Source organism: Oncorhynchus tshawytscha, unplaced genomic scaffold, assembly GCF_018296145.1.
Source record: "Oncorhynchus tshawytscha isolate Ot180627B unplaced genomic scaffold, Otsh_v2.0 Un_contig_1952_pilon_pilon, whole genome shotgun sequence".
Lineage (NCBI taxonomy): Eukaryota > Metazoa > Chordata > Actinopteri > Salmoniformes > Salmonidae > Oncorhynchus > Oncorhynchus tshawytscha.
The window spans coordinates 492,501-505,000 of NW_024609807.1; the positions used below are offsets into that span (position 1 = coordinate 492,501).

Sequence of the window (12,500 nt, forward strand, 5' to 3'; positions counted from 1 at the left end):
TACTGACAGGGCTCTACTATCATTCAGAGGCATGTTGTTCAGCTCTACTATCATTCAGACAGAGGTATGTTGTTCAGTGTTAACTCTACTGACAGGGCTCTACTATCATTCAGACAGAGGTATGTTGTTCAGTGTTAACTCTACTGACAGGGCTCTACTATCATTCAGAGGCATGTTGTTCAGTGTTAACTCTACTGACAGGGCTCTACTGTCATTCAGACAGAGGTATGTTGTTCAGTGTTAACTCTACTGACAGGGCTCTACTGTCATTCAGACAGAGTTATGTTGTTCAGTGTTAACTCTACTGACAGGGCTCTACTATCATTCAGAGGCATGTTGTTCAGTGTTAACTCTACTGACAGGGCTCTACTATCATTCAGACAGAGGCATGTTGTTCAGTGTTAACTCTACTGACAGGGCTCTACTATCATTCAGACAGAGGTATGTTGTTCAGTGTTAACTCTACTGACAGGGCTCTACTATCATTCAGACAGAGGTATGTTGTTCAGTGTTAACTCTACTGACAGGGCTCTACTGTCATTCAGACAGAGGTATGTTGTTCAGTGTTAACTCTACTGACAGGGCTCTACTGTCATTCAGACAGAGGTATGTTGTTCAGTGTTAACTCTACTGACAGGGCTCTACTGTCATTCAGACAGAGGTATGTTGTTCAGTGTTAACTCTACTGACAGGGCTCTACTGTCATTCAGACAGAGGTATGTTGTTCAATGTTAACTCTACTGACAGGGCTCTACTATCATTCATTCAGAGGTATGTTGTTCAGTGTTAACTCTACTGACAGGGCTCTACTATCATTCAGACAGAGGTATGTTGTTCAGTGTTAACTCTACTGACAGGGCTCTACTGTCATTCAGACAGAGGTATGTTGTTCAGTGTTAACTCTACTGACAGGGCTCTACTGTCATTCAGACAGAGGTGTGTTGTTCAGTGTTAACTCTACTGACAGGGCTCTACTATCATTCAGACAGAGGCATGTTGTTCAGTGTTAACTCTACTGACAGGGCTCTACTATCATTCAGACAGAGGTATGTTGTTCAGTGTTAACTCTACCAGGGGTATTGTGGAGATGGTCTCTTGGTGCCACTACTGTGTCATAGTTTACAGTTTACAGCTGAACTGGACCCGTAGTTACTCAGCATCTCAGAGTAGGACTACAGTCGTGGCCAAAAGTTTTGAGAATGACACAAATATTAATTTTCACGAAGTCTGCTGCCTCAGTTTGTATGATGGCAATTTGCATATACTCCAGAATGTTATGAAGAGTGATCAGATGAATTGCAATTAATTGCAAAGTCCCTCTTTGCCATGCAAATGAACTGAATCCCCCCAAAAAACATTTCCACAGCATTTCAGCCCTGCCACAAAAGGCCCAGCTGACATCATGTCAGTGATTCTCTTGTTAACACAGGTGTGAGTGTTGACGAGGACAAGGCTGGAGATCACTCTGTCATGCTGATTGAGTTTGAATAACAGACTGGAAGCTTCAAAAGGAGGGTGGTGGATTGGAATCATTGTTCTTCCTCTGTCAACCATGGTTACCTGCAAGGAAACATGTGCCGTCAACATTGCTTTGCATAAAAAGGGCTTCACAGGCAAGGATATTGCTGCCAGTAGGATTGCACCTAAATCAACCATTTATTGGATCATCAAGAATTTCAAGGAGTGCTGTTCAATTGTTGTGAAGAAGGCTTCAGGGCACCCAAGAAAGTCTAGCAAGCGCCAGGACCGTCTCCTAAAGTTGATTCAGCTGTGGGATCGGGGCACCACCAGTACAGAGCTTGCTCAGGAATGGCAGCAGGCAGGTGTGAGTGCATCTGCACGCACAGTGAGGCAAAGTCTTTTGGAGGATGGCCTGGTGTCAAGAAGGGCAGCAAAGAAGCCACTTCTCTCCAGGAAAAACATCAGGGACAGACTGATATTCTGCAAAAGGTACAGGGATTAGACTGCTGAGGACTGGGGTAAAGTCATTTTCTCTGATGAATCCCCTTTCCAATTGTTTGGGGCATCTGGAAAAAGCTTGTCCGGAGAAGACAAGGTGAGCACTACCATCAAAACCAAAACATCGATATTTTGGGTCCATGGCCAGGAAACTCCCCAGACCTTAATCCCATTGAGAACTTGTGGTCAATCCTCAAGAGGCGGGTGGACAAACAAAACCCCACAAATTCTGACAAACTCCAAGCATTGATTATGCAAGAATGGGCTGCCATCAGTCAGGATGTGGCCCAGAAGTTAATTAACAGCATGCCAGGGCGGATTGCAGAGGTCTTGAAAAAGAAGGGTCAACACTGCAAATATTGACTCTCGTCATCAACTTTATGTAATTGTCAATAAAAGCCTTTGACACGTATGAAATGCTTGTAATTATACTTCAGTATCCATAGTAACATCTGACAAAAATATCTAAAGACACTGAAGCAGCAAATTTTGTGGAAATGAATATTTGTGTCATTCTCAAAACTTTTGGCCATGACTGTACAAGTGCTGATCTAGGATCAGTTTGATATGTTAAATCATAACAAATAAGATATCGGAGATCAGCTACTCTGAGATGCTTATTCCAGTGCATTTACAAGTTGACTGGACTGTAAGTATTTATTTGCGTTTTGATTTAATTTGTGATCATGTCTGATATGTGTGTGTGTGTCTGTGTGTGTGTGTGTGTGTGTGTGTGTGTGTGTGTGTCAGGTGGATGCTCCTCGTCGGGAAGAGAAAGATTCCCAGCTGAATAAGTTGTCTAACCAGATCCATCTCTAATCTAACACACCGTGTGTGTGTGTGTGTGTGTGTGTGTGTGTGTGTGTGTGTGTGTGTACCAGGTGGACGCTCTTCGTCTGCGTCTGGAAGAGAAAGATTCCCAGCTGAATAAGAAGTCGAACCAGATCCAGGAGACGTCTGAGGAGAAGGGGACGCTCAGCAGAGAGGTACACGACCTCAAGGACATGCTGGAGGTCAAGGAGCGCAAGGTCAACGTCCTGCAGAAGAAGGTATGGGGCGGGGTGGAGGCCGTGTGTGTGTTTATTATGGATCCCCATTAGCTGCCAAAGCAGCAGCTACTCTTCCTGGGGTCCAGCGAAATGAAGGCAGTTTATACAACTGTAATACATTACAATACATTCAGATTTCACAACACACTGTGTTCCCTCAGGCCCCTACTCCACCATGTGTATGTATAGTGCGTATGTTATCGTGAGTGTGTGTGTGTGTGTGTGTGTGTGTGTGTGTGTGTGTGTGTGTGTCTGTGCCAATGTTTGTGTTGCTTCACAGTCCCCGCTGTTCCATAAGGTGTTTTTTAATCTGTTTTTTTAAATCTAATTTTACTGCTTGCTTCAGTTACTTGATGTGGAATAGAGTTCCATGTAGTCATGGCTCTATGTAGTACTGTGGAATAGAGTTCCATGTAGTCATGGCTCTATGTAGTACTGTGGAATAGAGTTCCATGTAGTCATGGCTCTATGTAGTACTGTGGAATAGAGTTCCATGTAGTCATGGCTCTATATGGTACTGTGGAATAGAGTTCCATGTAGTCATGGCTCTATGTAGTACTGTGTGTCTCCCATAGTCTGTTCTGGACTTGGGGACTGTGAAGAGACCTCTTGTGGCATGTCTTGTGGGGTATGTATGGGTGTCCGAGCTGTGTGCCTCCCGTAGTCTGTTCTGGACTTGGGGACTGTGAAGAGACCTCTTGTGGCTTGTGTTGTGGGGTATGTAATGGGTGTCCGAGCTGTGTGCCAGTAGTTTAGACAGACAGCTCGGTGCATTCAACATGTCAATACCTCTCATAAATAAAAGTAGTGATGAAGTCAATCTCTCTTCCACTTTCAGCCAGGAGAGATTGACATGCATATTATTAATATTAGCTCTCTGTATAGATCCAAGGGCCAGCCGTGCTGCCCTGTTCTGGGCCATTTGCAATTTTTACTGAACAGTAGTCAAGGTACGACCAAACTAGGGCCTGTAGGACCTGCCTTGTTGATAGTGTTGTTAAGAAGGCAGAGCATCACTTTATTATAGACAGACTTCTCCCCATCTTAGCTACTACTGCATCAATATGTTTTGACCATGACAGTTTACAATCCAGGGTTACTGCAAGCAGTTTAGTCACCTCAACTTGCTCAATTTCCACATTATTTATTACAAGATTTAGTTGAGGTTTAGGGTTGAGTGAGTGTTTTGTTCCAAATACAATGCTTTTAGTTTAGAAATATTTAGGGCTAACTTATTCCTTGCCACCCACTCTGAAAATAACTGCATCTCTTTGTTGAGTGTTGCAGTCATCTCAGTCACTGTAGTAGCTGACGTGTATAGTGTTGAGTCATCCGCATACATAGAAACTCTGGCTTTGCTCAAAGCCAGTGGCATGTTGTTAGTAAAAAATTTAAAAAGCAATGGGCTTAGACACCTACCCTGGGGAACACCCTCTGTGTTCTGTTAGACAGCTAACTCGTTATCCACATTATAGCAGGGGGTGTAAAGCCATAACACCCTCTGTGTTCTGTTAGACAGCTAACTCTTTATCCACATCATAGCAGGGGGTGTAAAGCCATAACACCCTCTGTGTTCTGTTAGACAGCTAACTCTTTATCCACATTATAGCAGGGGGTGTAAAGCCATAACACCCTCTGTGTTCTGTTAGACAGCTAACTCTTTATCCACATTATAGCAGGGGGTGTAAAGCCATAACACCCTCTGTGTTCTGTTAGACAGCTAACTCTTTATCCACATCATAGCAGGGGTGTAAAGCCATAACACCCTCTGTGTTCTGTTAGACAGCTAACTCTTTATCCACATTATAGCAGGGGGTGTAAAGCCATAACACCCTCTGTGTTCTGTTAGACAGCTAACTCTTTATCCACATTATAGCAGGGGGTGTAAAGCCATAACACCCTCTGTGTTCTGTTAGACAGCTAACTCTTTATCCACATTATAGCAGGGGGTGTAAAGCCATAACACCCTCTGTGTTCTGTTAGACAGCTAACTCTTTATCCACATTATAGCAGGGGGTGTAAAGCCATAACACCCTCTGTGTTCTGTTAGACAGTTAACTCTTTATCCACATTATAGCAGGGGGTGTAAAGCCATAACACACACGATTTTCCAGCAGCAGACTATGATCAATAAAAGCTGCACTGAAATCTAACAAGACAGCCCCCACAATCATTTTATCATCAATGTCTCTCAGCTAATCATCAGTCATTTGTTTAAGTGCTGTGCTTGTTGAGTCTCCTTCCTTATAAAGCATGCTGAAATTCTGTTGTCAATTTGTTTACTGTAAATCACATCATTCTGACCAAACACATTTTTTTCCAGAAGTTTACTAAGGGTTGGTAACAGGCTGATTGGTCGGCTATTTGAGCCAGTAAAGGGGGCTTTACTATTCTTGGGTAGCGGAATGACTTTAGCTTCCCTCCAGACCTGAGGGCACACGCTCTCTAGTAGGCTTCAAGTGAAGATGTGACAAATAGGAGTGACAATGTTGTCTGCTGGTATCCTCAGTAATTTTCCATCCAGATTTTCAGACCCCCGGTGGCTTGTCATTGTTGATAGACAACAATAATATGTTCACCTCTTCCACACTGACTTTACGGAATTCAAAAGTACAATTCTGATCTTTCATCACCGAGTGTGTGTGTGTGTGTGTGTGTGTGTGTGTGTGTGTGTGTGTGTGTGTGTGTGTGTGTGTGTGTGTGTGGTGTGGGTGGGGGGGGACATGCTGGATGTGAAGGAACGCAGGGCCAACGTCCTCCAGAGGAAGGCATGTCAGAGATGATTAAAAGGGAGGATGGTTTTGTTGGTCAACTTGTTCCTCTTATGAAAGTTTCAAGGAAGTACAGAGAGTGTGACGGAAAGAGAATCACTCCTCTTGGCATAACTGTATTGGACAGACAACTGAGTTTCACTCAGGATACGCAGTGAATTTGCTGTCATAGTGAATCTTTTCTGTTGATTCACAACTCTATTGATTCACAACTCTATTGATTCACAACTCAATTGATTCACAACTCAATTGAGTCGCAACTCGATTGATTGACAACTCTATTGAATCTCAACTCTATTGATTCACAACTCTATTGAATATCAACTCTTATGATTCACAAGTCTATTGATTCACAACTATTGATTCACCTCTTTTGCTACACATGACCTGCTTTTCCTGACTGCCACTAGATGGCAGTATGAGACCATGTTGTTTGAACCTTCTCCAGTCGTCAAAAAGACCAGAGGAAAATGATTTCTCCCCATTGTCCTGGAGAATACACTTCAGATGTCCTGTGTCTGATAACTCCAGAGTTCACTCTAATCAACCATCGTCCCTTAGTCATCAACCAGCCAGAATACCAACCCAGAATGGTTCTTCTGTGACCCTGCAGCAGAACATGAGACCTACCAGAGCCTCCATGTGGAGATGGAGAAAGGGTTTGTGTTTGTGTGTACATGTCAGGGTTCACAGAGAAAGTCAGGCTCAGCAGTATTACATGGCTGAGGAGCAGAGAGGGAGGTTGTGTCTCAGTATGGCTGAGGAGCAGAGAGGGAGGTTGTGTCTCAGTATGACTGAGGAGGAGAGAGGGAGGTTGTGTCTCAGTATGACTGAGGAGCAGAGAGGGAGGTTGTGTCTCAGTATGACTGAGGAGCAGAGAGGGAGGTTGTGTCTCAGTATGGCTGAGGAGCAGAGAGGGAGGTTGTGTCTCAGTATGGCTGAGGAGCAGAGAGGGAGGTTGTGTCTCAGTATGGCTGAGGAGGAGAGAGGGAGGTTGTGTCTCAGTATGACTGAGGAGGAGAGAGGGAGGTTGTGTCTCAGTATGACTGAGGAGCAGAGAGGGAGGTTGTGTCTCAGTATGACTGAGGAGGAGAGAGGGAGGTTGTGTCTCAGTATGGCTGAGGAGCAGAGAGGGAGGTTGTGTCTCAGTATGGCTGAGGAGGAGAGAGGGAGGTTGTGTCTCAGTATGACTGAGGAGCAGAGAGGGAGGTTGTGCTGTTTGGGGGTGGATGAGATTACATGGATCATTTATCATGCTGAAACAATGTGACCTTAAATGAATCTGCTCTTACTCTCAACCTGTATCTCAAATGGCACCCTAGTCCTTATTTATGGCACTTCGTTTGACCAGGGCTCATGGGGCTCAAGAGCAGTGCACCATGTAGGGAAGTAGTGTGCCATTTGGGAAGCAGACCCAGTCTCTCAGAGCCTGACAGGACATCATACCTCCTCTCTGTCCTGTCCTTGTCTTTCTTTGGGAAGCAGAGCCAGTCTCTCAGAGCCTGATAGAACATCATACCTCCTCTCTGTCCTGTCCTTGTCTTTCTTTGGGAAGCAGAGCCAGTCTCTCAGAGCCTGACAGGACATCATACCTCCTCTCTGTCCTGTCCTTGTCTTTCTTTGGGAAGCAGACCCAGTCTCTCAGAGCCTGACAGGACATCATACCTCCTCTCTGTCCTGTCCTTGTCTTTCTTTGGGAAGCAGAGCCAGTCTCTCAGAGCCTGATAGAACATCATACCTCCTCTCTGTCCTGTCCTTGTCTTTCTTTGGGAAGCAGAGCCAGTCTCTCAGAGCCTGACAGGACATCATACCTCCTCTCTGTCCTGTCCTTGTCTTTCTTTGGGAAGCAGAGCCAGTCTCTCAGAGCCTGATAGGACATCATACCTCCTCTCTGTCCTGTCCTTGTCTTTCTTTGGCCTCAACGTCAGTCAGCGAGAGCAAAGAGACATACATCTTTTGGGGGAAGATTTCTGGGCACTCTGTGTATGTGTGTGCACTCTGTGTATGTGTGTGCACTTGCACATGTGTGTGTACGTGTATGTGTCTATGTGGTGTGTGTGTATATCCGTGTGTGTGTTTATCCGTGTGTGTGTGTGTGTGGTTGCGGTGGATCACGGTTCGATCAGGAAGCTACAGAGGAGTTGTAATAGCAGCAGATCTGAGGGTCAATGGTTTCAACAGACACATACATACTGGAACCAGTCCCAACTAGACACACACACACACACACACACACACACATGCGGACGGACAGACGGACTACAGTATGCTGAAGCAGTTCCCCTCTCTGTGGGCTAGTCCTGGTTGAGAGGGTTGAGAGGAGGAGTAGAGACAGGGGGTCATCCCAGCCCGCCCCAGCCCCAGCAGGGCCACATCCATCTTTCTGACAGCCCTCTCCTCCAGGGAGGGAGGGGGAGAGGGAGGGAGGGAGGGAGGGAGGGAGGGAGGGAGGGAGGGAGAGAGCCATGTCTGAGGAGAGATGTAGCAATGTAGAGGTGGTTGGCTCCGCTCTGGTGAGATCACAGAACCACTACTTCAGGCTGACCGCCTGGCTGGATCTATATCTCTCTGGATCTATATCTGTCTGGATCTATATCAGTCTGTCTGGATCTATATCTTTCTGGATCTATATCTGTCTGTCTGGATCTATATCTGTCTGTCTGGATCTATATCTGCCTGGATCTATATCTGTCTGGATCTACATCTGTCTGTGTAGATCTATATCTGTCTGTCTGGATCTATATCTGTCTGGATCTATATCTGTCTGGATCTATATCTGTCTGGATCTATATCTGTCTGTCTGGATCTATATCTGTAGAGGTGGTTGGCTCTGCTCTGGTGAGATCACAGAACCACTACTTCAGGCTGACCGCCTGGCTGGATCTATATCTCTCTGGATCTATATCTGTCTGGATCTATATCTGTCTGTGTGGATCTATATCTGTCTGTGTGAATCAATATCTGTGTGGATCTATATCTGTCTGTCTGGATCTATATCTGTCTGTATCTATATCTGTCTGTCTGGATCTATATCTGTCTGTGTGGATCTATATCTGTCTGGATCTAAATCTGTCTGGATCTATATCTGTCTGGATCTATATCTGTGTGGATCTATATCTGTCTGGATCTACATCTGTCTCAATCTATATCTGTCTGGATCTATATCTGTCTGTCTGGATCTCAATCTGTCTGGATCTATATCTGTCTGGATCTATATCTGTCTGGATCTATATCTGTCTGTCTGGATCTATATCTGTCTGTCTGGATCTATATCTGTCTGTGTGAATCTATATCTCTGTGGATCTATATCTGTGTGGATCTATATTTGTGTGTGCACGCCTGCCTCATCACTTATCCCCTCCCTAGACAACCACACACCCCTCCGCTCAGCTCCATCACTCCATCCTCCCTCCCTGGGTGCCGATGACGTGGATGTCCATTAAGGCAGCCCCCCTCTCTGATTCAGAGGGGTTGGGTTAAATGAGGAAGATACATTTCAGTTGAAGGCATTCTGACTAGGTCTCCCCTTTCCCCCTCTTTCTTCAATAGGGACGTGCCAGACAGACAAACCCAGAGAAGGGCTCACCTCCTGGGGCTGAATGTGCTAGCACGCTGCCCCCCTCTAATGAAGATTCCAGGGACCTAGCTAGCTACTAGCATGCCTTGTCCAGGACACACACACACTGTAAGCTTTTCAAAGCCCCCCCCCCGAGAAGCATGTGACCCGGGGGGTAAGCCAATGCAGTTTGTTTTGAAAGAGCCAGAGAGCGGCAGAGCTGAACTCCCTGTCCAGTTGTCTGAAGAAGCAACATTTAGTTTCTATAATGATCCCTGAGGTAGCTGTTGTAGCTCACTGTGTACACAGAACCCTAGAGCAGGCCTGATGGCCATAACACATTGAGACTGGCTGGGGGACTGTACACTGACTCCTTGATGAACCCATACCGCGAAACCAACCCAGGACAGAACAGGACAAATCAGGACAGATCAGAACAGGACAGAACAGAACAGGGCAGATCAGGACAGATCAGGACAGATCAGGACAGATCAGAACAGGACAGAACAGAACAGGGCAGATCAGGACAGATCAGGACAGATCAGGACAGATTAGAACAGGACAGGATAGGACAGGACAGGACAGGACAGGATAGGACAGGACAGGACAGGACAGGACAGAAAATAACAGGGTTATGAAAGTACTACATGTCCTCAGTGAGTGGTTCAGTAACAGGACAGAACAGGACAGGACAGAACAGGACAGAACAGAACAGGACAGAACAGGACAGAACAGGACAGAACAGGACAGAACAGGACAGAACAGAACAGGACAGAACAGAACAGGACAGAACAGAACAGAACAGGAACAGGACAGGACAGGACAGAACAGAACAGGGCAGAACAGGACAGGGAACAGAACAGAACAGGACAGGACAGGACAGGACAGACAGGGCAACAGGACAGAACAGAACAGAACAGACAGGACAGGACAGGGCAGAACAGGACAGGACAGAACAGAACAGGACAGACAGGACAGGACAGGACAGGACAGGACAGGACAGACAGGACAGGACAGAACAGAACAGGACAGGACAGGACAAGACAGAACAGGGCAGAACAGGACAGGACAGGACAGGACAGGACAGAACAGGGCAGAACAGGACAGGACAGAACAGAACAGAACAGGACAGGACAGGACAGGACAGAACAGAACAGGACAGGACAGGACAGAACAGAACAGAACAGACAACAGGACAGGACAGGACAGGACAGGACAGAACAGAACAGAACAGGACAGGACAGGACAGGACAGGACAGGACAGGACAGGACAGGACACAGGACAGGACAGAACAGGACAGGACAGGACAGGACAGGACAGACAGAACAGAACAGAACAGGACAGGACAGGACAGGACAGGACAGAACAGACAGAACAGGACAGGACAGGACAGGACAGGACAGGACAGGACAGGACAGAACAGGACAGGACAGGACAGGACAGGACAGGACAGGACAGGACAGGACAGGACAGGACAGGACAGGACAGGACAGGACAGGACAGGACAGGACAGGACAGGACAGGACAGGACAGGACAGGACAGGACAGGACAGAACAGGACAGAACAGGACAGAACAGGACAGGACAGGACAGGACAGAACAGAACAGGACAGGACAGGACAGAACAGGGCAGAACAGAACAGAACAGGACAGAACAGGGTTATGAAAGTACTACATGTCCTCAGTGAGTGGTTCAGATCAGGTGAATAAACTGCATTGACAGAGAGATTGAGATTGTGTCTTTAGTGTGGCTCCAGAGATGTACACCTATTCTTTATGGAGGGTAATCAGAGAGCAGGTAGTGATGAGGTCAAATCACTCTAAACAGGAAGAACTATCAACTCAGCAAGAAAAGAATCGTCCTCTCACTGTCAACTGTGTTTATTTTCAGCAAACTTAACATGTGTAAATATTTGTATGAACATAAGATGCAACAACTGAGACATGAACTGAACAACTTCTACAGACATGTGACTAACATAAATGGAATAATGTGTCCCTGAACAAAGGGGGGTCAAAATGAAAAGTAACAGTCAGTATCTGGTGTGGCCACCAGCTGCATTAAGTACTGCAGTGCATCTCCTCCTCATGGACTGCACCAGATTTGCCAGTTCTTGCTGTGAGATGTTACCCCACTCTTCCACCAAGGCACCTGTATGTTCCCGGACATTTCTGAGGGGAATGGCCCTAGCCCTCACCCTCCGATCCAACACATCCCAGACGTGCTCAATGGGATTGAGATCCGGGCTCTTCACTGGCCATGGCAGAACACTGACATTCCTGTCTTGCAGGAAATCACAAACAGAACGAGCAGTATGGCTGGTGGCATTGTCATGCTGGAGGGTCATGTCAGGATGAGCCTGCAGGAAGGGTCCCACATGAGGGAGGAGGATGTCTTCCCTGTAACGCACAGCGCTGAGATTGCCTGCAATGACAACAAGCTCAGTCCGATGATGCTGTGACACACCGCCCCAGACCGTGACGGACCCTCCGCCTCCAAATCCATCCCACTCCAGAATACAGGCCTCTGTGTAACGCTCATTCCTTCAACGATAAACGCGAATCCGACCATCACCCCTGGTGAGACAAAACCGCGACTCGTCAGTGAAGAGCACTTTTTGCCAGTCCTGACAGAGAGAGGCTGGCCCCTGGCCCCAACATAATGAAGAGAGTGTGATTAGAGAGAGAGGCTGGCCCCAACATAATGAAGTGAGTGTGGTTAGAGAGAGAGGCTGGCCCCTGGCCCCAACATAATGAAGAGAGTGTGATTAGAGAGAGAGGCTGGCCCCTGGCTTCAACATAATGAAGAGAGTGTGATTAGAGAGAGAGGCTGGCCCCAACATAATGAAGTGAGTGTGGTTAGAGAGAGAGGCTGGCCCCTGGCCCCAACATAATGAAGAGAGTGTGGTTAGAGAGAGAGGCTGGCCCCTGGCTTCAACATAATGAAGTGAGTGTGGTTAGAGAGAGAGGCTGGCCCCTGGCCCCAACATAATGAAGAGAGTGTGGTTAGAGAGAGAGAGGCTGGCCCCAACATAATGAACAGAGTGTGGTTAGAGGGAGAGGCTGGCCCCTGGCCCCAACATCATGAAGAGAGTGTGATTAGAGAGAGAGAGGCTGGCCCCAACATAATGAACAGAGTGTGGTTAGAGAGAGAGGCTGGCCCC

General features: G+C 46.8%; 1 protein-coding gene across 9 annotated transcripts in view; it reads left to right on the top strand.

Moving 5' to 3' along the window:
• The window catches only part of LOC112242229 (ELKS/Rab6-interacting/CAST family member 1), a 238,353-nt gene that overhangs the window by 125,065 nt on the left and 100,788 nt on the right, over positions 1-12,500 (top strand). For all 9 annotated transcript variants that reach the window (XM_042318527.1, XM_042318525.1, XM_042318526.1 and 6 more), the window contains one exon: positions 2,841-3,008. In XM_042318527.1, coding sequence (XP_042174461.1) covers positions 2,841-3,008 — 168 coding nt within the window. The remainder of the gene's footprint in view (positions 1-2,840; positions 3,009-12,500) is intronic.